General features: G+C 47.1%; 1 protein-coding gene across 1 annotated transcript; it reads left to right on the top strand.

Annotated features, from left to right (window-relative positions):
- Positions 1-531: 531 nt before the first annotated feature.
- LOC127585957 (E3 ubiquitin-protein ligase TRIM39-like) lies at positions 532-19,899 on the top strand. Its single transcript, XM_052043713.1, has 6 exons — positions 532-933; positions 8,279-8,368; positions 13,028-13,258; positions 14,964-14,986; positions 16,601-16,716; positions 19,337-19,899. Exons 1-6 carry the CDS (start codon positions 532-534, stop codon positions 19,897-19,899), a joined length of 1,425 nt encoding a protein of 474 aa, XP_051899673.1.
- The last annotated feature ends 5,666 nt before the right edge of the window (positions 19,900-25,565 follow it).

A 25,565-nucleotide genomic window follows, 5' to 3' on the forward strand; every position in this document is an offset into this window, starting at 1 on the left:
CTCCCTCCCTGACAGGTTTATGGACTTCAAGGACTGCAGCGGCTCAAGAAGGCAGCTCACCACCAACTAGCGATGGGCAATTAAATTCTGACTCAGCCTCCGAAACCCACGCCCCTTGAATGAATAAATGAATAATCATAAAAAAGACGAGGCCCTCTTGAGTATTTCCGGCATCTTCTGTTGCAGACCTCCAGCATCTGCAGATTTCCTTTGGCATTTTCACTTACTTGATGGTCAGCAGGGACCCAGAGGGCCGAATGGCCTCCTGCGCGTCCCGGATGACCGGCGGAATGCGAGCGGGAAACCTTGGGTGCCCACGATGGGCGAGGCGGCGGGCCAGATGGGAAGGATTCCCATTGGGCGGCCGCCGGGGCGGTGACCGGTGCCAATCAAACGCTGGCCAATGGGATCCCCGCACAACCCACCTCGCTCCTCCCTCTCGCACCCCCTCCCCCGAGACTGGGAAGATCGCTCGGTCCCGGAGACGGGGAGCGGAGCAGCTGCGGGCGGTCGGTCCTGGGAGCGGGCAGCATGTCTTGTGATGAGGAGATCGCCAAGCTGAAGGAGCAGGTCACCTGCGCTCTCTGTGGGCTCTTCTTCAAGGAGCCGGTGACCCTGGGCTGCGGCCACACTTCGTGCAGGGAGTGTGTGAGCAAACTCGAGGTTGACAGGAATGGCAGGGTGTCCTGCCCAACGTGCTCGGCCGGCTGCACTCCTGTGGAGGTGGTGGACAACGAGTTAGCCGCCAAGATGGTGGAGACGCTCAAGAGGATCCTGGAGCTGAGCGAGGGGGAGCAGGACTACTGCGAGAAGCACAACTTGCCCTACACCGGCTTCTGCCTGGATCACCTGAAGCTGGTCTGCGACAGAAGTGCCAAGGAGCACCCGGACTGTCGTAACATCCCGATAAAGGAGGCGGCCGAGCGATTTAAGGTACGTTGAACCCGCGGGGTCGTCGTAAGAGGCGTAGGAACTTACATCATGAGGTCCTTCGGACCACCTCGTCCATTCTGACCGTGATACCCATCAACACTCCCATTTGACCCATAATCCTTCTAGGCCTATCAAGTCCAAACTCCCTGTAGAACAGTACAGCACAGGAACAGGCCCTTCGGCCCACTGTGCTGAATACTATGCCACTTAAACCAGATCTCTTCTGCCTGCACATGATCCACATCCCTCCATCCCCTGCATATTCATGTCTAAAAAACTCCCCTTAACCCCGTCACTGCCCCTGAGAGCCTGTTCCAGGCACCCTGCTCTCTCTGTGACAAAAAACAACTTGCCCCACGCATCTCCTTTAAACATCCCCTCTCACCTTTAAATGTGTGTCCTCATGTGTTTGATATTTCTACACTGGGGAAGAATAATCTATCTATCCTGTCTCTTAAACATCCTAATTGTAATGGCCTCTACCACCACCTCTGGCAACTCGTTCCAGATATTCACCATCCTCTGTATGAAAAATTTATCCTCAGATCTCCTTTAAATTTCTCCCCTCTCACCTGGCACCTTTGCCGTCTTGTTCTAGATTCACTTGCCCTTCTGACTCTCCATGCCCTTCATAATTTATAAACGTCCATTTGGTTACCTCTCAGCTCCTATGTTCCAGTGAGAATAAACCCAGCCTATCCAATCTCTCCTTGTAACCACAGCCCTTCATTCCAGGCAACATCCTGGTGAATCTCTTCTGCACCCTCTCCATTGCCATCACATCCTTCCTGTAAGTGCATCGCAGTTGTGCTGTATTTGCATGTATTCAGTGAAATATACTGTGGTCTGTTTGCCAGCATGCAAGGTCGAAGTTACCCTCCAGTCATATGCACTGTGTGCAACCCACGCAGAGTAAGATATGGGATCTGTTGTCCCTCACCAGCCAAAATCCTTGCATCAAATGAACACCCAATTCTGTGCTGTTGTGCTCCCAAGTGTCCTGCATCAGTAAGGTGCCCAGATTCTGGCGTTCTGTCCTCCCCACACTTATCTCATGGGGTTATGAAGAGTATTTAAGCTCTTGGAGAGTAATACTAACAGTGGAAATCCATTGGAATTCCTGCCTGGAGCCAGGGTTAAATTGCTATTTTTAATCTGCAGACATGCTTCTGTGCAAACCCTAGCTGTGACTTTGCACTATGAGATTTAGGGGACTTGGTTGCAACAATTTTTCAGAGAGATGCAGGGGTATGAACTTGTCCTGGGCACTTAGAGGCAGAGATAAGGCTGTGATGGGGAGATTATCAGGGGGAGTCTACATGTGTTGGGAATGCTGGGTGTAGTTTACCATCCTGCAAGTTGCTCACTTATAAAAATAATCCACACCTTTACAAGTCACCCTAGAAAGCTACATGTTGCATTGTAGACATGGCCAGAAGTCTTTTTGGTGGTGGTGGTGGGGGGGGGGGCGGAACAAGAGGTGCCCTTTGGTTGATAGCCAGCAGTCTCAATGGGCCAAAGGGCCTGTTTCTGTGTTGTATCTCTCCCTTTATGGGCAGCACAGTGACTCAGCAGGTAGAGCCACTGCCTTCAGCTCCAGAGACCCAAATTCGATCCCAACCTCCGACACCGTCTGTGTGGAGTTTACACGTTTTCCCTGTGACTGTGTGGGTCGTTCCCACCCCGCCCCCCCCCACCGGGGTGCTCCAGTTTCCTCCCACATCCCAAAGGCGTGCGGGTCAGTAGGTTAATCGGCCGTTGTAAATCCCTCCCCCCCCGGTGTGTAGGTGAGTGGAATCTGGGTGTGGGGGGGGGAGAGGTTGATGGGACTATAGGGAGAATTTAAATAAAGAATGAGATTTGTGTAAATGGGAGGTTGGTGGTCAGTGAGGATTCAGATGGTCGAAGGGCCGTTTTCCCTGTTATGTCGAAGGATATTTGATTAGTTTAGGAAAATAGTGCTGAAGTAAATGACAACACAATGGAAAGTGGTCAAATGGCCTTTGCCTGCTCCTATCGTTATGTCCTCCTGTTTTAATTTGTATGGGGTATTTGGGTGGTGTTAGAGAGTGGAATGGTCTCTGTGGGATTTTTGTACATAAAGGTCATGCAGAGTTCTGAGTACTTGGAGGGGTGTTTTTGCAGGGTGTTCCCCAGGGCTGTGTGTATTTATGGGGTTGTCTAAGGATGCTTATAAGAGGAGCTCGATAGAAAAGCTAGTTCTGGTGAGCATGGGGGAACAGGGTAGAGAGGCCCAGTAGGTGGGAGGGTTGGATTGGTGTGACTTTGCCTGCAGCTGTGTGTTTCAGGGTGACACTGAAATGCCAACATTATGAGGGGGGGGGGGTGTCAGGGCAGGGAACTGGCGCTGTATTGTTGGGGAGCTTGGTGCTGGGGTTTGTGCATTAGTTGGAGATTCCAACACCTACACACACATCCATTGAGCAATTGCTTTAAAATGTTCAATAAATTTCTCCTCTGAGATAAGATAAGATCTCCTTATTAGTCACATGTACATCGAAACACACAGTGGAATGCACCTTTTGTGTTGAGTGTTTTTGGGGCAGCCTGCAAGTGTCACCATGCTTCCGGCGCCAACATAGCATGCCCACAACTTCCTAACCCATACATCTTTGGAATGTGGGGGGAAACCGGAGCACCCGGAGGAAGCCCACGCAGACACGGGGAGAACGTACAAGCTCCTTACAGACTGTGGCGGGAATTGAACCTGGGTCGCTGGTGCTGTAAAGCGTTACGCAAACTGCTACACTACTGTGCCTGCCCAATAGCAACCCAATAGATAAGAATTCTGATTGTCTGCAGTCCAATTGTTTTGAAATCACAGTAGTTCAAATCTGGCTCCTCTGTGGCTGTGATTCCTCTCAACTTGTTGGGGTCCCATGTCCTGTGGTCCCTCTAAGCTTGTCAGAACCCTGTGTCCTGTACCTCTTTTGAATTCACTGGGTACGTTAGAAAATGTACAATACTGCAATATAAAAGTTTTTTAAATGAATGAAAAATATGAATTAAAATGATTATTCACATCCAAAAGTCTGGAAAATCTAGTCTGGCACCACCAAAGGCCTGCAGGTGTCAGATTATCAGAGTTTTACTGTACAGACGAACCCCAACCCCCCCCCCCACCAAATTATGACGGGATCGGCTAATGGAATTTTGCCCTTGTAGAATTCACAAATCACTACCAAAAATCTGTGATATGGAATACAAATTTGCTCTTGCAAAACATATGGGGTGGGGGTGGGGGGGGGGAGGAGTAAATAAACACAAAATTTATTATTTTTCAACTCTGACTTCTTGATGCTTGCACAGATGACGAAGGAAAATCACGATGTTGACTGTTTTCAAGGAATGAAACCTCCTTCTGCACACCTCCCTGCACCCTCCCCTGTATCGTGGGGGTCGCCTGTACATAGAAGGAGATTGTGTGATGTGAAACCTACTGCACTGCCATCTGTAGTAACAGTTTTCAAAAACTCTGGGCAGCTGACAATGTAAAACATCAGCAAAACTCAGCTATCTACCATGGTTACGATATTTTACGGCCACGTGGTCTGCAAGATTTGTTAGTTTTGTATCATTGTCATTCAATGTTACCAAACTAGCTTAGAATTACTGGGAAAATCAGCAGTCAGTCAGTTACAGTTTGAAACATTTGTGTTTTTAGCAATGAGATTGGCAGTTAAAACATAATATCAAATTGCTCCAAATCACTTGTATTTAAATTGGATAACTATTCTGATAGCACTACAGTAAAGTTCTGATAATCTGGCATAGCCGGGACTTTGGTGACAGACTAGCCAATTTTATGGACTATTCACTTTTTCTTCAAATGTTACACAGTAGAATAATAAACTTTCCAGTGGATCCTAAGTTTAAAGGTAGCGCAGGTAACAAGGCCCTGGTAAGTTTAAAGGGAGTGTGGGAAATGGAAGCAGGTCAGAATCAAAGGAGCGCGCGTAGCAGAACTGGGTGAAGTGAAGGGAAGTGAGGGAGTCTGAGCCCCAGTAGAGCAGTGAAATTCACCTGTGTAGTCAATAATGCCTTTTTAAAATCCATTAGTTTGGGCAGTTGAACCTGTCCGTTTGCCTCATTCCTTTCTCTTAACAGATCCAGATGCCAGACTATCATGACTCCCAAACAGAGCAAAGAACAAACTGCTGGCAGAACTCAGTGGGTCAGGCAGCATCTGTGGAGGGAAAGGGATGGTCGAAGTTTTGGGTTGAGACCCTGCATGAGGGTTGAGTGTAGAGGGAAGATAGCAGGGTTAAAGAGGTGAGAGGGAGGGGTGAAGCAGGGGGCTGGTGGAGCCATGTGAGGTGGGTGGTGATGGGCAGACGGACCCAGGTGGGGGGGGGGGGGATGGAGTTGGGAGATGGTGACTGGTGGGTGATGGGTAGAAGCAGGTAAGAAGAAAGGTGAAAAAGAGGTCAGATGGAGCCAGGTGTGTTTGGGGGGGGGGGGTGAGGAAGGGACAGATGCTGGAAGGGGATAAGTGGAGTCAACAAAGGACTTCAGATGCTGGATTCTGATGAGTAGTGATGGTGACGTGGAACCAGATAAGGGATGGATGGTGGGCAAATGTAACCAGTTGGGGAGGGTTTCCAAGTCTTCATATTGCTGTGTAACGTTTGCAGCAGAGAGGGGGAAATTGTGTTTGCACAAGGGAAGTGCCCTTATTGAATAAGTTAGACATAAAGGATGAAAAAGGGCAGGTACATTAGGGACGTTTAAGAAACTCTTAGATAGACACATGAATGATAGAGAAATTGGGGGGGGGGGGTGATGTGGGTGGGAAGGGTTAGATAGATCTTAGAGCAGGATAACATGTCGGCACAACATTGTGGGCTGAAGGGCCTGTACTGTGCTGTAATGTTCTATGTCAACATCAGAAATGGGTTAAGATCCAGACTGAGTAATCTTTAGCTTGAAATGCTGACATTCAGGTGGACAGAACTGGAAGATATTTCCACGCGGGGCTAGTCCAAAGTGGGGAAGCAGATTTGGATTCAGTTTAAATTATTGTCATCTCCACCAGGGTGCGATGAAGTTCCTTGCTTGCGTGAAGCTGAAAGAGTAAACAGTATACATTGTATTAATGAATACAACAATAAACACAGCAACGAGCACAAAACAACAGAGTGGTGCAAAGGTTGTAGTGCAAAAAGAGACGCTAAAGCAACAATAACGGAATAAACAAGAGGGGTAGAATTAAGAGTCGGAGAACATGGCAGCACAACCGGGAAGGGGATGTGAAAGAGGCGATTGGTTCAGGAGTCTGATAGTGGGGGGTGGGGGGAGCTTTTCTTGAGTCTGGATATGATGGACACCAATAAATCCCCCAGATAGTTGTGCTGAAACTTCTTTACTTGGAGTGGATGGGATGTGACATTTGGCACCACAGTGGACCCGGGGAGTTGACTGGTGTTTGAAGAGAAGTGAGGGGGTGAAGGAATGTGGTGGTGAATCAGAATGAAAAGGATTGGGAGGAGGGTTGCGTCTGAGCAGAAACACCAGCTGGAAACCAGAGCATCTGGAAGAAACCCACGCAGACATGGTGAGAACGTACAGACGGCGGCTGGAATTGAACCCGGGTTGCTGGCGCTAAAACAGCGTTACGCTAACTGCTACGCTAGTATATAGCTGTTTCCTATTTGTGAGACCTTGCTGTGTGTAAGAAAAATGAAAAAAGAGAGCTGTCACTTTCTCTGTGTACGACAGCACCTTCAATTTAAAAGGCAGCCGTTGACTTTGAGGCAGTCTGAGCATTCACCAGGCCAATTCCTGGAATAAGAGGGTGGTCCTATCACAGGTGGGTTAAGAAATGTGATTTCGCTAGGAGTTTAGAAGTCTTGGGGTGAAACTTTTGAAACAGATAAGTCCCTAATTGGGCTGGAAAGGGTAGATATAGATATCAAGATGTTTCCACAGGTGGGAGAGTCTCGACTGAGGGGACAAAGGTTACAATATTTAGGGGGTGGTCATTTAAAACTGAGGTGTGTAGGAAATTCTTCTCACATGGTTAATCTCTGAAATTCACTGCCCCCAAGCGTTGTGGAGACTGGATCACTCGGGGTATTTAAAGAGGTGGTAGATACACTTTTGAACAATTAGGGAATTGAAGGCTATGAGGAGCAGGCATGGTAGTGTAGCGGTCAGCGTAACGTTTTACAGCGCCAGCGACCCAGGTTCAAATCCGGCCGCTGTTTGTAAGGAGTTTGTATGTTCTCCCCGTGTCAGCATGGGTTTCCTCCGGGTGCTCCGGTTTCCTCCCACATTCCAAAGACGCACGGGTTAGGAAGTTGTGGGCATGCTGTGTTGGCGCCGGAAGTGTGGCGACACTTGTGGGCTGCCCCCTGAACATTCTACGCAAAAGATGTATTTCACTGTGTGTTTCAACGTACATGTGACTAATAAAGATATCCTAGAAGAGGCTAAAGAAATTTGGTTTATCCTCTTTGACTCTCACCAACTTTTACTGATGCACCATAGAAAACATCCTATCCGGTACATCAACTGCTCTGCCCAGGACCGCAAGAAACTGCAGAGAGCTGTGGACGTGGCCCAGTGCATCACGGACACCAGCCTCCCCTCTATGGACTCTTGTCTATGCCTCTCGCTGCCCTGGTGAAGCAGCCAGCAAAATCAAAGACCCCACCCACCAAGGTCATTCTCTCCTCTCTCCTCTTCCATCGGGTAGAAGATACAGGAGCCTGAGGGCACGTACCACCAGACTTAAGGACAGCTGCTACCCCACTGTGATAAGACTATTGAATGGTTCCCTTATACAATGAGCTGGACTATAATCTTATGATCTACCTTGTTGTGACCTTGCACCTTATTACACTGCACTTTCTCTGTAGCTGTGACACTTTACTCTGTACTGTTATTGTCTTTACCTGTACTACCTCAATGCATTCTGTACTAACCCAATGTAACTGCACTGTGTAATGAATTGACCTGTATGATCGGTATGCAAGACAAGTTTTTCACTGTACCTCGGTACAAGTGACAATAATATCCAGTACCAAAGAGGAGTTGAGGTCTGGAGCAGATCAGCCATGACCATATTGAATGGTGGGGCAGGCTTGAGTGGCCTGCTCCTGCTCCTTGTAATAAAATGAGATGATATGAATGCTGTAAATTCCCAACAGTTAATGGGCCTGCAGTGAGTTCTCACCAATGCCCAATTTTCACACTGAACCCTGGCACTTTGGCACCTCTGTGAAAGTAGGCTGGTCCAACAGAAGACCAGTAAATCTGACAAACAGAACCTGGGTGACTCCCATTTCCCAGTTTAACTTGGCTCGGCTTTGTGCTTTCACAGGCGAAACTTCAGCAAACCTTGGAATACCTGGAGAGTCAGGCAGCAGAGAATGTGGGACGCGACGAGCAGATGAACCTCATCGACCTGAAGGTGAGGCAGTGGGGTGGAGGCTCTTACTAGTGGACAGAGTTTTCCAAACCAATCTTCTCAACTGACACAATGTGTGGTCAATTAGTCAGCAAGTTGTATCCCTACTTGATCCAATGGTTTCTAATCAATGAAACAGACATTAATCCTTATTATTTTATGCTATTCCTTCAAATGGGTTTTTGTTCTGATGCTCACTTCATATCTCACCTGATGTAGGGTGTCACTGAAAATCAGTAGTTTGGGATTATTTCAACATTAATGCAGAAAACAAATAGAAATATGTGCAGAATTGTTAACAAAGCTGATGATGAACCAATAAAACGGTGAATAGGATTTGGATTATCAGCCTAGGAAATGCTGAGGAGCGATGTTACACAATGAACGAGTCTGAAGAGTTCATGGCTTCAGAGCAATCACAGATCGCTCCTTGTGAGAGATGACTGAACCTTGTTCACTGGAAGGTTTATTACACTACTGAGGGTGTCAACGTCCTGAGAGTGCCAGATTATCAGAGTTTTATTAGGTTATGGAAGCAGACAGATCAGAGGTCTCTCCACAAATCACTGAAAGTGGTGACAGTTCAATGAAAGATAAAAATAAAAGCAAAAAAATCCAAGCAGAATATGAGATGGAAAGCAATGAAGCGATGTTAAACATACAGAATCTTGATTAAACTGTGCTTCTAGTGATTCTTTCCTCTGTTTATACAGCAAAAGGAATGGCGTGACTACTTTGGAGGGGTGTACAGGAGATTTACTAGGATTTAGCTATGGATAAACATAGAGCATTATAGCACAGTACAGGCCCTTCAGCCCACAATGTTGTGCCGACATTTTATCTTGCTGTAAGATCTACCTAACCCTTCCCTCCCACATAGCTCTCCATTTCTCTATCATTCATGTGTCTATCTAAGAGTCTCTTAAATGTCCCTAATGTATCTGCCCCCACAACCTCTGCTGGCAGTGTGTTCCACACACCCACCACTCTCTGTGTATAAAAAAAATACCCTGACGTCCCTTTCATATCTTCTTCCAATCCCCTTAAAACTATGCCCCCCTCATGTTAGCCATTGTCGCCCTGGGAAAAAGTCTAGCATTGTTTTTATTTGGGTTGGGGGAGGCTCAGAAGATCACAAGACAAAGGAGCAGAAGTAGGCCATTCAGCCCATGAAGTCTGCTCCGCTACCTTGCTATGAGCTAAACTATTCTTCCATCTAGCCCCAATTCCTGGCCTTTCCCCCATATCCCTTCATACCTTGACTAATTAGATACCTATCAATCTCCTCCTTAAACACCCAATGATCGGGCCTCCACAGCTGTATGTGGCAATGAATTCCGTAGATCCATGACCCTCTGGCTAAAGAAATTTCTCCTCATTTCTGTTCTAAATGGGTACCCTCTAATTCTAAGACTGTGCCCTCTAGTCCTGGACTCACCCACTCAAGAATGGGATTACTTGGGATGTGTAAGGCCTACATATAGTTTATAGGAAGGACTTTTATTTCCGTTTATTCTTGCAGAGGGCGGCAAATCTCTGGAATCTATCCCAGAGGATAGATCATTGGGAGGTAATCAAAGTAGACAAATTTTTAGAAAGAGCAGGGAATTGAGGGCTGTGGGGAACTGGCACAGAAGAGGAGATGAGGCTTGGGGTAGATCAGCCATGGTCATACTGAATGGTGGGCCAGGCTTGATGGACCGAGTGGCCTACTTTTTTTCTTGTGTTCTCAGCAGAAGGTTCAAAGGCCCAGAGGACATATTTAAATGAATTGGTAGAAGGATTAGAAGGGAGATGAGGAAATCACTTTTCACGCAGAGGTTGGCTGAGGATAAGAACTAATGACCTGAAGCAAACTCTTCACCAAATTTACTTGGATGAGAACTTGAGGAGCTCTGCTGGACCTTGTACCAGAAGGGAGGTTGGGCTGGCTAGAAGGGAGATTGTCCCAGACACGATGAATAGCTTCCCCGTGTCATTAATTTTCTATCATTCAAGGATTCTGAAGTGAGGCACTGATGGAGTTGAAATGAAGCCTTGCTAACGTACTATCGGTAACTCTCAAGAAAGACTGAATAGCCTGGAGGCTTTTTTTCAGTAAAGGCAATGCAAGGGTCAGGTGGCAGAGTAAGACTGAGGAGGGTCAGTGGTGTGATGTGATTGGTGGGTTTAAGATTGGGCGGCTCGTAATTAGAAACAGATTCAAAACGTGAAATAAAAGCGGATAATAGAACATAGAAGAATTACTGCACAATTTAGGCCCTTCGGCCCACAAAGCTGTGCCAAACATGTCCCTACCCTAGAAATTACTAGGCTTACCCATAGCCCTCTATTTTACGGAGCTCCATATACCGATCTAACTGTCTCTTGAAAGACCCTATCGTATCCGCCTCCACCACCGTTGGCGGCAGCCCATTCCACACACTCACCGCTCTCTGAGTAAAAACAAAAAACTTACCCCTGACGTCTTCTCTATATCTACTCCCCAGCACCTTACACCTATGTCCTCTTGTGGCCACCAGTTCAACCCTGGGGAAAAGCCTCTGACTACCTACCCTATCAATACCTCTCATCATCTTATACACCTCAATCAGGTCCCCCCTCATCCTTCGTCTCTCCAAGGAGAAAATGTTGGAAGTACTCGAGTTTTTCTTCCCACGTATTCAGCCTGACCTGCTGAGTCTTTGCAAACTTCTGTATTTGTTTTATTTGGCATCTGCAGTTTTTTTTCAATTTTCTTTTCAAAACCTGATTGGTTAATCTTTCTGTCACTCAAGCCCGGTGGCCACGTTGCTGGAAGTGACTGAGGTTGAATTAAAGCTCAAAATTTGTCACAGATACAGCACAGAAATCGGTCCTTTAGCCTGCCAAGTGCGTGCTGACTATCGAGCACTACTTTAAACTAAACATGCACTAATCCCATTTAATATCCCCACGTTCCCATCAACTCCTCCCCCCACCACCGCAGATTCTACCACTCATCTACACAATGGGGACAATTCACAACCGTCAATTAACCCACCGACCCGCACATCGTTGGGATGTGGGAGGAAACTGGAGCACCCTGGGGTGGGGGGACCCACCCAGTCACAGGGAGAACATGCAAACTCCACACGGACAGTGCCGGAGGTCAGGATCGAACCAGAGTCTCTGGCGTTGTGAGGCAGCATCTGTACAACTGCAGCACTGCTCCTCGAGGAGTATTTGGAGAATCGTGTAGATGAATGGGAAGATGCAGGAGAAGGTGAAGCAGATATCTGTTGATCCAGCACCACCATTCCCAAGGCTTACTACACAATGGATCTGAAGCTGGAGATCGGCTATTGCTGGAAATGAACATGTTTATTTCCTTGAACAAGAAACAAACTGCTGGAGGAACTCAACGAGTCAGGCAGCATCTGTGGGGGAAGATGGACAGACTACATTTTGGGTCGAAACCCTTCATCTGAACTCTCCACCAGCACTCTCCTTCACTTGGCAGAACTTGTGCTTATCCTTTTCTTTCTTTTTTGATATTTTTATTAATTCCAAATAAAAAATACAAAGTACATAAAACAAAAGACAAAATGTTACAAAATATGTTGTGTTGAATCACTTGAAATCACAATACTTTATATTAATAAACAGAAATGGTAACTAATTAATATTAAAAAATTGGAATAATTTCATTAGAAAAAAAATCTAACCTCACTACCAAAACCGAAGCTGTTTGGTAAGAAAAAAGGCAAAAGAAATACCCTAAGGACATAATAGTATTGTCATTATCTGAACAACTTCTTTTCTGCAAATCGAAGGTGTGGTCATGGGTACTTGCATGGGCTCTGGCTATGCCTGCCTTTTCGTTGGCTATGTAGATGGGTCTTTGCTCCAAACCAACTCTGGCACCACTCCCCAACTCTGCCTCCGCAGCATGCATGACTGCATTGTTGCTGCTTCCCGCACCCGTGCAGAGCTCGTCAATTTCATCAACTTCGCAACCAACTTCCACCTTGTCCTCAAATTCACTTGGACTGTTCCCAACACCTCTCTGCCCTTGATATCTCTCTCTCTCTCTCCACCTCAGGAGACAAATTATCCACCGAGTCCTGATGAAGGGCCTGTCTGCTGCCCATTTACCTCCACAGATGCTGCCTGACCCGCTGAGTTCCTCCAGCAGTTTGTTATTTGCTCCAGATTCCAGCACCTGCAGTCTCCCCTGTCTCTATTTATTTCCTCCCCGATATGGTGCAGATGGGTTCTCTTTTAAATGGAAGTTGCCACTCGCGTGTTGATGTTTTGCATTAGTTCTTCTGCTTATTGTGTGGAATTGGAGCTCATTGTGTTGTTGATTCGTAAGGCACAGAACCAAGCCACTCCTTTGGGGGAGCGGTGGAGGGATCTTCCCAATCCTACAAACAGCACCGAGTTAAAGTTGGACATAGTTGTCGACCCTTTCTATTTCAAACACTTCCAATATCCACAGATCTCTTCCCCATCCTTGACCTTTCCCATCTGTCCTAACGTTCTCTGATTCCTCCTCACCCTTCATTGAAGTAGAGGCCATTTCCCAACCTAAGGTGGCAGAACAAGCTCCAGTCAGAGACGCAGCACACCCGGCACTGCATCAGTACTAGGAGAACCGCACTATGCTGTAGAACCTCCTGACACTGTCGCTTTGTCCAGAATCAGGGCGACACCGTTCGGGACAAGGTCCAGCTTGCTTTCGACTCTTTGCGGAAGTTTCTGGAGAAGGAGGAAAAGGCCATTTCTACAGAGGTCGAAGGACAGGAAGAGCACTTCTTGCAAGAGCTGGAAGAGAGCAATGCTCAAACTGGAGGCAACCCTGTCACCCTGAGTCACCTCATAGCAGATATTAAAAAAAAGTTACCGCAGGAGGACATTCCCTTACTTAAGGTAAGACGACTGGCTGGGTTAATTGGCTATAAAAGTCTAATGGTTTATTCCACAGCGAAGCAGGAGACTATCTTGCCCATCAATCCCATAGCAGCTCAGAACCAGATTTATTATCACCGACTTAGATGATGTGAATCTTGTTGTTTTGCAGCGGCAGTACAGTGCAAAGACAGAAAATTACTATAAATTACAAAAATAAGTAAATTGTTCAAAAAAAAAGGAATAACGAGGTAGTGTTCATGGGCCATTCAGAAACCTGATGGCGGAGGGGAAGAAGTTGTTCCTGAAGCATTGAGTGTCAGCCTTCGGGCTCTTCCTTGAATTAGCCACAACCCTATGACCCCGCAGCCTCTGTGAGGTTTCACTGCAGTGATCATTGGAGGTTGGAATTACCTTGTGGCTTTTGGGGGCGGGGGAGTTGTTGGTAACGTGGGGGAAGAATAAAATGGGACCAGTGTAAATGGGTGGTTGATGGTCCAGCAGGGACTCGGGTTGGGCCAAAGGGCCTGTTGCTGTATGACAAACGTGACGTGCTGCAGTTCTCTCCCTACAAAACTCCCCCCCCCCCGATACCCCCTGCCACTCCTTCAGTGCTGCCCCCTCACTGATTGTGCCCCTGACCAGCTTCCTTTTAGCGAGGCGGGGCGAGACGCCGGTATGTGGCTGACCCTCTCGTGGCTGCCTGCACCGATGGGCCATAGGAGCTTGTGGAGACAGGTCACACTGAGGCAGTGGGAGGGATGGGTGGTGGAGGGTGTTTACTGTTGGGCCAAGGGACCCAGTGGAGCTAAGGAAAAGACCCCTCCCAACCTTTGCCCTCACTTCCCACCCCACCAAACCTCCATTTTCAAAGGTGCCTTCTTTCCATATCTCCATACATTCCTTTGGTCCATCGAACCTGCCCCAGCTCATACAGCAACCCCACTCCCTACTAATTTTCCCTGTAACATATTCTCCCCACATCGTTGTTACTCCTCGCCCATACACTTGGGACAATCTACTGCGGCTAATTAACCTGCCAGCCTGCACGTTTCTGCAATGCGGGAGGAAACCAGAGCACCCGGGGGAAAGTCACGCGGTTATAGGGAGAACGTGTAGACTCCACACACAGACAGCGCCGGAGGCTGGCATCGAACCCGGATCGCTGGAGGCGGGGCCTGTACCCACTGTGCTGAAACTGGACTGAGTTTGGTGGTGAAAACCTCAGTCACCCCTCAGCCCTTCAAACAGCACTGTGGGAAACTGCTTCCTCCTTTCAGATAAACATCACCGTTGAATTATACTGACCTTGGAGAAATGTTTAAAATTGGCATAGATTAGGTGGACGGTAACAGTCTTTTCCCTAGGGTAGTGGAGTCCAAAACTAGAGGGCATAGGTTTAAGGTGAGAGAGGAAAGGATTAAAAGGGACCTGAGGGGCAACTTTTTCACACAGAGGGTGGTGAGTATATGGAACGAGCTGCCAGAGGAAGTGGGTGAGGCAGGTACAATGGTATCATTTAAGAAGCACTTGGATAGGTACATGGCGAGGCAAGGCTTGGAGGGATATGGGCCAAACGCAGGAAATTGGGACGTTGGGTGGGCACCCTGCTCAGAATGGACTGGTTGGGCTGAAGGGCCTGTACTTATGAATGTACGGCTGTTCTGAGCTTGTTTGACATTGTTTAATCTTTGCGCTGACAATCTTCATTTCTTCCTGTTTACAGAATATCGGCACCATATTTGACAGGTGAGTGAGCTTTTTGATATCCTTATCCAGATGGATGTAATCTGCTTTTTCTTCTCTTTCCATACGACTTGCCAACAAAAACAAAACTCCTTGTTACAGCTGAGCAGATCTAGTCCCTGAGAATCAAGAAACTGCAGGTGCTGGAGATCGGAAATAAAAACAGAAAATGCTGGAAACACTCAGCAGGTCAGACAGCATCTGTGCAGAAATACAAGCTCCAGACTTTTTCAGAAGTAATTCCTATTGGACTGGCTCCCAGCCTACTCTAACCTCTCAATAACCTACCCTCTACATTTCCTTGGCACCTCAGTTTTAAATAACCAGCCCTTTATCCTGCAACTATGTCCCTTCGTTCTAGACTCTCCCACTAGTGGAAACATCTCAGCATCTATTCTATCAGGGTGGAGACACAAGCGACAGCAAATGCTGTAAATCAACAGACAAAGCACTGGGGAAACTCAGCAGGTCCAGGCAGCATCTGTGGAGGGAAATGGACAGTCGATGTTTCAGGTCGAGACCCTTCATCTGGACTGGAAAGAAAGATGAGAGATAGCTCATGTTCAAAGGTGGAGGGAAGGGGTAGAGCAAAAGCTGGCAGGTGATAGGTGATTCCAGGTGAAAGGGGGGGGGGTGATGGGCAGATGAGGGGGGGGGGAGAGTGAGAATGATGTCGGGAGCTGGGAGGCGATAGGCGCAAGTGACAAAAGGGCTGAAGATGAGGGAATCTGACAGCAGAGGACGGTGGGGTGTGGAGTAGTGGGATTAAGGTGGGGAGTGGAACCGGTGGGAGGGGTCCGTGGGTGACAGGCAGATGGAGAGTGTGGGGGAGGGAAAATAGATAGGGTGACGGGGGCCAAATGGATCAGGAGGAGAGAGGAAAGGAAAATGGGAGGTGGGGGGGAGGGACAGAGGGGGAGCGGTGACCAGAAGTTTCAGAATTTGATGTTCATGCCGTCAGGTTGTAGATGACCCAGGGGGAATATGAGGGGCTGTTCCTCCAATTTGCATTTAACCTCACCCTGACAGTGGAGGCAGCTGAGGACAGACAGGTCGGTGTGGGAGTGGGGAGGAGAATTATGATGGCTGAGAACTGAGAGCTCCAGGCGGCCTCGGGACAGAGTGCGGGTGCTTGGGAAAGCGATACCTGACTCTCACTGATGCAGAGGAGATGGGTACCCTGTTGTACAGCAACAGGGATGTGGAGCAGACTGGTCTCCTGTTTGAACCGTTGAACTTCAGTGTGGAATGATGTTCTGATAAACTTAATTACTCCCCTTACACCAGGGCTTGACTCTGTTACCCTGCTTTCCAGGCAGGCACGGTAGTGTAGCAGTTAACATAATGGTATTACAGCGCCAGCGAGCCGGGTTCAATTCCCACCACTGTCTGTAAGGAGTTTGTACGTTCTCCCCGTGTGTCTGCGTGGGTTTCCTCCAAGTGCTCCGGTTTCCTCCCACGTTCCAAAGACGTATGGGTTAGGAAGTTGTTGGCATGCTATGTTGGCGCCGGAAGCGTGGCGACACTTGCAGGCTGCCCCCAGAACACTCTACGCAAAAGATGTATTTCACTGTGCGTTTTGAAGTGCATGTGACTAATAAAGATATCTTTCCACAGGTCTGGAAACCTTTTACGGAAACCCAAGGAACTGCCTCTGGATCTGAGTCAGGGTGGATATAACGTCCCCCTGCAGTACTCAGTGTGGAAACGGATGTTAAAACACATCAAACCAGGTAAAACTCTCTGGGTGTCTGGCGGCAGTTGGGGTGGTGCTTCAGGGGAGCTCGATGGAGTAGAGGCTGCTATTACCAACGTCCAATTATTCAGTGGGTGGGCTGCAGGTCGTCTGAATATCAGGGACGTGGTGATTCCACCCCGAGTTGAATTGCCTGCTACCATTTCCTCCAAAGGCCCAGACGCTGCCCATGTGTGGTTCTGGCAGGCAGCCAGTCCTGATCGTGACTGGAAGATGTGCTCTGCTGTCGGAGGGGCAAACTGTGGGACGAGGTTTCGATCCAGGCCCTGTTGGGCTGCCCAGGGGGGCTTTGTGGTCACGGGGGGCTTGAGTCAGCATCCTCTCCGCTGCCACCGACCCGACTGATTCATTGTCACTTCTGCTCACTCCTTCCCCACTCCCATCCCTCCCTCCCTCCCGGATTCCCACTCCATCCCTCACTCTGGATTCCCACTCCATCCCTCCCTCCACCTCTCACTCACTCTATCTCTCCCTCACTCTGGATTCTCACTGGCTCCTCACTCCATCCCTCCCTCCCTCCGGATTCCCACCATCGCTCTCTCCCTCTGGATTCCAACCATCCTTCTCTCCCTCCCTCCGGATTCCCACTCCATCCCTCCGCACCCCCCGTCCCTGGTGAGTTACTGACTTTAAGTTCATCCAATTTTCCTAATACCCATGTCAATGTTAAAGTGGTGAGTGTCCCAACGTCTCCTCTCCTTCAGTTTTCAGTTGGGAGCACCTTCTTACTCAATGCAGGCTGAGGCAATGTAATCCATGTGCGTTCCACTTTTGTCCTTAATGAGCCCCATTTCTCCAAGTCCTCCTCTTCTACTATTTATATACCCGGAGAACACTTCCATATCCTCATGTATGTTGGCAACTAATCTTTTCTCTTTGCCTCTTAGTTTAATTTTCAATTCCCCTTTGATTCTTTTGTAATCAGGCTCATTCCTGCTGGTATTTACAAAGAGACTCTTGATATAAGCGGTTTTTTTTGTTTTATCTTCCTCAATGTCACTTTTGACTTCCAAGGAGCTCTGGATTTGTTTGCGCTTCCTTTTGCTCCTTTTGGGAATGAGTTTCAATTGTGCCTGAACCGCTTTACCTCAAAGGCAGCACCCACCGCTGTTTTCTGTTACCCTTTGATTCCAATTTACCTGATCCGTTGAAATGGACCATTCCTCAAATAATTAAAATGACTTTGGATCACCCCTCCTTTTCTACGGTTAGCCTAAATTTTACTATGTTATGATCACTCTCTTCTGAATGTTCTGCAATTGAAATTTACTTGTCCCGCTTCATCCCCTAGAACCAATGCACCCTTCCTTTTTGGGCCAGAAACAAGCTGCCAATTTGTAATTGGTTTATTATTGCCACACGTACCGAGATACAGTGGAGAAACTTTTGTCTGCGCATCATTCAGATAGATCGTTCCATACATAAGGTAGTAGAAAGGAAAAACAATAACAGAATGCAGAATATAGTGTTGCAGTTACAGAGAAAGTGCAGGCAGACAAATAGTGCAAGGGCCATGACAAGGTAGATTGAGAGATCAAGAGTTTGTCTTTATTGTATAAGAGGTCCATCAAGAGTCTTGGAATATCGGGATAGAAGCCATCCTTGAGGCTCGTGGTTCCCAAGCTTTTGTATCTTCAGCCTGATGGAAGGAAGGGATGGGAGAAGAGAGAATGACCAGGCTGGGAGGGGTTCCTGATTATGTTGGCTGCTTTCCCAAGGCAGTGGGATGTGCAGACGGGGACAATGGAGGGGAGGCTGATTTGCGTGATGGACTGGGCCAGTGTCCACAACGCTCTGCAGTTGCTGTGGGAGAGATGCGATTCAACTGGAAAGAATGGGCTGAATGGTCTCGTCCTGCAGTCTTATGAATTTGTAATCCTTCCTTCCACTGTTCTCCGCCTTGTGAGCTGGTCTATGGAATTACAACGTGTGTGGGCTTTTACACTGCTTTGAATTTTCTGTGTTTGTTACTGGCGATTTAACTTTGCTCTCTGTTCCTTTTCACTCACTCTGTTTATATTTCACTCGCTTGTGTTTTTTCTCTCTCTCTCTGCCTCTGTTTCTGTCTCTTACTCACTTTCAGTTCTCTTCTCTCTCTATCACTTGCACTTTTCTCTCTCTCTCTCTCTCTCTCTCGAGCTGTTTAACACGCTCACTGTTTTTCTCTCTCTTGCCTTTTCTCTCGCTTTTTTTCTCTCTCGCTCTTTTTCTGCTTTTCTATTTGCACTTTTCTCTCTCTGACTCATTATTTTTCTCTTTTCTCTCACTCACCCTCTCTATCACTTTTTTCTCTTTGTTACTTTCTCTCTATCACTATTACCATTGCTCTTCTGCTTGCTCACTTTCTCTCGCTCTGTTTCAGTCGCTCTGTTTTATTCTCTCCATCACACACTCTTGCTGTTTCTCTCTCGCTCATTTTTTCTGCTTATTGCACTTTTCTCTCTATCACACATTTTACTCTCATTTCGTCTCACTCCTCACTCACCTTTATTACTCTATTTCTCTCTCTGTCAACGTTTCGCGTTCTCTCTCTCTGTGTTTTTCCTCGTTTCGCCCCGCCCCTGCCCCAACCCTGACACCGCTGCTTTCCGTTTCAGTTCCCACTCTCCTCACGTTGGACCCAAAAACGGCCAACTCGCACCTCATCCTGTCCCGGGATGGCACGGAGGTGCGAGTGGGTGACAGGCAAGATGACATCCCGGACAACCCGGAGAGGTTCAGCCGCTGGCTGAGCGTCCTGGGCTCGGAGGGCTTCACCTCGGGCAAGCACTGCTGGGAGGTGGAGGTAGGCGACAGTACCGTCTGGCAGGTGGGGGTGGCCAAGGCATCTGTCCCCCGCAAGAGAGGCTTCGCCCCCTTCCACTGGCAGGAGAGCCGGAAGTTCTTCACCCCAGAACCCCAGGCCGGAGTCTGGGCATTGGCTCTGCAGGACGGAGACTACACTGCCCTGACATCCCCTCCCATTGAACTGCGTCTGAAGGGAAGACTGCGGAAGCTAGGAGTTTACCTGGACTATCCTGCCGGCCAGGTGTCTTTTTACAACGCCGACGACGTGTCCCATCTCTACACTTTCACGGACAAATTCATCGAGGAGCTTTTCCCCTATTTCTACATCGCTCACAAGGGAGACTCACTGAGACTCACCACTCTGGGCGTCTGAGGAACCTCTCCGCTGAATGCCCCTTCTCTCTTCCTCACTGCACGTTGGTGTCCGCACGTCCCAGCATATCAGTCGATGCTGCCCCGCGGCCGTCGGAATATTCGCTTTCAAAACGACGCCGAAATGGACCAGAACTCTTCAGGTGAAAGCGCTGCCTAGGTCAGAGGCCCCTCTTCCACACTCACCCCGTAGAATTCTTTGCAAGCAGGCCAGTTGAGGTAGTGTCGGTCTGTCAAGATGCAGGCAGGTGCTATTGTAATTGAAAATAAAATAGAAGACATATTAAAGAATCTCTTTGTGTTGGTCTTTCAAGAGGAACAGAATAAAGTGCCAGCAACAGAAGGAAAAATATTTCACTAGATTTAATATGTGAAGAGAAACTAATGGTGACATTAATGAGACTCGATAGATATAAATCTCCAGAGTCTGATGGATTCCACCCAAGGAACAAGAAAAGGAAATCAAAAACAGAAAATGCTAGGAACACTCAGCAGGTCAGGCAGCATCTGTGCAGGGAGAAACAGTCTGCATTTCAGGTGCAACATAATTTGTCGGAAATGAGAAAGAGAAGAAAAAAAATTCAGTGGGAGAGACGGTGCAGGAGGGATGCGTAGGACAAGGGGAACATCACTGATAGGTAGAGACCAAAATAAGGAAAGGAGATAGTAGATACTCCAGCCATGAACTTGCAAGACTCCCGAATGACTGTCAGGACCGAAATCGTTACTTAAGAAGGATGGGAAAGAGCGATTTGGAAATTAACTTTGCTAATCTTAGTATCTGCCGTGGGGATGTTAATATTGGCAGGACAGAGGCGCATTTGGGATAAATATGAGATTTATATGAGCAAGTTACATCCAACCAACTCCGTTAAGATAAATAAGTATCTTTGAATGTTATTTCTGGGAGCTTCCTGATTATGTTTTTTTGACAAAAGCGCACATTAATGAAATTGGAGTGATCAAAGGTAGGAACACAGATAACAGATTTATATGCCATCGGTAAGCTTATGGCTAGCGGTACTCTGCAGTGTGTGTCCTTGAAGAGCACGGTTTGCCAACAACACTGTGTGAGCTGCAGAGTGATGTCGGCCGTTGTCAAGGGACTGAGTGGATTGAGGTCGGTGTGGGTATGTCACATCAAATCTCAGAAAGAGTTCATGGTACTCTCCAACTGTAAAGAATCAGATCAGGGGCCCAAATACTGAAGTCAGTTCCCTGAAGTTGAACGTAAAGAGCCTTATCTCAAGAGGAGATGAAAATAAGGAAAAAAAATGCAGATGCTGGAAATCTTAAATAAAAGCACAAAATATTGGAAACACCAGGTCAACCAGCATCCGGAGAGAGAGAAACAGTGAAAGTTTCAGGTCTGGGAACCTTAATAAGAACTGTTTTACTTTCCACACCAGTTGCCCAACCTGCTGAATATTTCCAGTACTTTCTGGTTTTATTTCACATTTCCAGCATCTGGCATTTTCATTTCACCTGAAGAAGACTAGAATACAAAAATGGACAAACCAATGCTCAAGTTGTACAAAGGTCTGGATTTACCCCAGCTAGACGTGTTCAGTAGTGGGCACCATACTTGGGGAAGGGGGCATGGATACATCAGAGTGTTACAGGGGCTGAGTGTGAGGACGGTTCACATAGACCCAGCTTTGTTTACTCTGTTGAGAACAGAAGGTAGAGGAGTCATCTAGAAGGAATGCTCAAGGAAGTGCAATGTGAACGGGACTGAAACAGTACTTGGGAGGCACAGGGGTGCAGCTGGTTCATAGAACAAAGAACAGTACAGCACGGGAACAGGCCCTTCAGCCCATGATGTCTACGCCAAACATGATGCCCAAGTAAACTAAATCTCTTCCGCCTATGAATGATCTATATCCCTCCATTCCCTGCACATTCATCTGTCTATCCAACAGCCTCATAAACCCCTCTATCGTAGCTGCTTCCACCACCACCCCCGGAAGCCAATTCCAGGCACCCACTACCTGTATTTAAAAAAAGCTAATGAAGGCAAGTATCCTGTACGCCTTCTTTACCACCTCATTGACCTCTGCTGCCATCTCCAGGATCCTTGAACTGGTACAACAAGGTTCCCGTGATCGAAACGTGGATCAAATGCATTAAGCTCATCGGGGAGGGATGTGTAGTTGCCAGTCATATTGCCTGAATTCGTTTTGCAGCCCGTTATAGCATGTAAGTCTTGCCACAACTGACAGCTTGTCTGCGACTCTAATTTGGTCTGGTGTTGTCTCTTGGCATCCCTGATTGACCTCCGAAGGTCATACCTAGATCTCCTTTTCAGATCATGGTCACCCAATTCGAACACCACAGACCTGGACTTCAGCAGGGAGTGGATCTCTCAGTTCATCCATGGCTTCTAGTTAAAGCGAACTGGGACTGACTTCTTTGGCACGCAGTCCTCTATACACTTGCAGATGAAGTCTGTGATGGCAGGGACGTACTCATTTAGATTGACTGCTGAGTCCTTGACTATAGACCAGTCCACCAACTCGAAGCAGTCACGTAGAGGTTCATCTATTTCCTCAGACCAGCACTGTAGGACTTCCTGTACCAGGTACTCACAGTTCAGTTTCTGCTTGTAAGTAGGGAGAAGGAGCACAGCCCGATGGTCTGATTCTCCAAAATGAGGGTGGGGGATGGAGCGGTAGACGTCTTTAATGGAAAGTGTGAATTACCTTCTATCAACTGATTCAAATTGCTGAATCAAACTTTCTAAACTATTTGACATCACGTGAAGAGTCATAGTTGATTTGTGAGAGGATACATCACAATGTAAGACCTCTCTCCATTTAGTTGGTAACATTTGTATTAGGCAGGACAGTGGCATCTAGAGTAGACAAAAGGGTCATCAGCAAAGCTTGTTCTCAATGTGGTATCTAACTTCTATCAACTGACAACTACAAGCAACATTTTTAACTCCTTATCTTCATATACAGAGTCACACTGGATCAGTTAGAACAGTTCAACTCAATGTAAGACATGGTTCTATTTAGTTGTTATCATTGCGTGAATTACACTTGCTACGAATTAAACAGTATCGCATTCAATTCTGGTCGCCCCAATACAGGAAGGACGTGGAGGCTATTGCAGAGGGTGCAGAAGAGGTTCACCAGGATGCTGCCTGGATTAGAGAGCATGAGCTATAAGGAGAGGTTGGACAAACTTGGGTTGTTTTCTCCAGAGTGTCGGAGGCTGAGGGCAGAAGTTTATAAAATTATGAGAGGCATAGATAGAGTCGACAGCCAGTATTTTTCCTCCAGAGTCGAAATGTCTAATACTAGAGGGCATGCATTTAGGGTGAGAGAGGGAAAGTTCAAAGGAGATGTGTGGGGTAAGATTTCTTTTACACAAAGAGTAGTGGGTGCCTGGAATGCGTCGCCAATGGCAATGGTGTAGGCAGATAGGAGAGAGCATTTAAGAGGCTCTTAGATAGGCACATGAACGTGCAGGTACGGAGGTATATGGACCATACGGAGGACTAGATGTCATTAACTTAATTAGTTCAGAACAAGATCATGGGCTGAAGGGCCTGTTCGATGCTGTATTCTATTTTCTATCAATGTTAGTACGAAGCAGTCAAAATTATTCAGCAGCGTCCATAGGAGGCTAGAAGCACAATCTGCATTCTTATTTGATGAACTATTTTCTAGCCACTGAATCATTATGGTGTATTAAACATTCAATACAAATTTAGTCCATGCAAGGAGCAATACCGGTCTATGGAAGCTGTTGACAGTGTAACACACAGCTCTGTTAAGGTAATGACACTTGTACTATGAAGTACCCAATGTTATTAAATGGAATCTGAAGAGATCTCTGGCCCAACCAGCTCTGTTCTTGTTCCATGCCTGAATTACATCTCATCAATGGATCCAATTTACTATCTTCCAGCCTCATTGAAGGAGCCACAAGGTATTCATTGAAAGACTGTATCTCAAAGTAAGATGTAGATCTGTTTGGTTAAAAGCTTTTGTACTATTAAGCACCCAATCTTAGTCTATGACATCCAAAGCAGACTGTGGCGTCATGTGCAAAGCTCATTCTCAATGCATTATATCACCTCCATCAATTGATCGATTCACAACAGCCAACATTCCAAATCGTCTTCATGTAAAGAGCCCCACTGGATACTTAGCGGAGTTGATCTCAATGTAAGGTGTAGCTTCCTATACTAATATCAATTTCAGTGGTTGAAGTTCATTGCCATGGGAATACATACCCAAGGTATAAATGCCAAGAAAATTTGCTTGTTTCAGCATCAGCACAGTACGTTACAAACATAAATGACATAAATTTAAATTGAAATAACATACATACATGACAAACATAATCACATTAGTGCAAGTTGAGGGAAATGTAGTCTGAGCAATTGGTGTTTCTCAGGTGGGTTCAAGAACCTGATGGCAGTGGGGAAGAAGCTGTTGTTGAACCTTGAGTTGTGGGTCTTCAGGCTCCTGTACCTCCTGCCTGATGGCAGCATCGAGAGGGGAGTATGGCCTGGATGATAAGGGGACTTAATAATGGATGTCCCCTTCCTGAAACATTTCCTCTTGTAGATGTCCTCAGTGGTGGGGAGAGCTGTGCCTGTGATAGAACTGGCTGAGTCCACCACGCTCTGTAGCCTCTTGTGTTTCTTTGCATTGAGTTTCCACACCAGGCTGTGATGCAACCAGTCAGAGTGCTTTGCACTGTACGTCTGTGGAAGTTTGTTAGGAACGTCAATGACATGCTGAATATCCTTCAGCTTCGAAGAAAGTAGAATTGCAGCCATGTGCTGGGCCCAGCATAGATCCTCTGAGATGTTGACACCCAGGAACATAAAGCTGCTCACCCTTTCCACAACAGGCCTTTCAATCAGCACTGGTGCTAATTCACCTAACTTCCGCTTCCTAAATTCCACACTTCCTTGGAACTTCTGATGTTGATTTATGGAGCGACCTTATTTTATAGTGACTAGAGGAGACGATGGCACCACCTGTAAAGGTTGGTCTCAATGTATGAAATAACCTCCAGTCACTGGATTGAATTGCTCATGAAGCAATAAAGAGGCCCTTGGTCCACCATGACCCCCCTCATCCTCATGTGCCTCAAGGAAAACATACGCCAGCCTATCCAGTCTCACCATCCCAGGCAACATCCTGCTGACCTTTCTCTACACGCTTTCCAATTCAATCACGTGACCAGATCTGCACGCACTGCTCCAGCTGTGACTGAGCCAAATGTGTTATAAAGTCACACCTTAAACCTTCCAACCGAGCTAATGAAGGCAATTATCCTGCACGCCTTCTTCACCACCTCATCTACCTGTGCTGACATCTTCAGGAATCCTTGAACTGGTACAACAAGGTTCCCCCGTCCCTCAATACCCACGAGGACCACCATTCATAATCTGCTTCCTAGTACCAATCCATTTTTAGATCCAATTTACTCTGGATCTCATGGTCTTTAACCTTTTGACTGGTTTCCCATGTATGGCCTTGTCAAAGTCAACAATAACTTCACTGCCTTCCTGTAGTACAGGTAGAAACAATAACAGTACAGCATAAAGTGTCACAGCTACAGGGAAGTGCATTGCAAGTAGACAATAAGGTGCAAGGTCACAACAAGGTAGATTGTGAGGTCAAGAGTCCATCTCATCAT

Source organism: Pristis pectinata, chromosome 34 (genome assembly GCF_009764475.1).
Source record: "Pristis pectinata isolate sPriPec2 chromosome 34, sPriPec2.1.pri, whole genome shotgun sequence".
NCBI lineage: Eukaryota > Metazoa > Chordata > Chondrichthyes > Rhinopristiformes > Pristidae > Pristis > Pristis pectinata.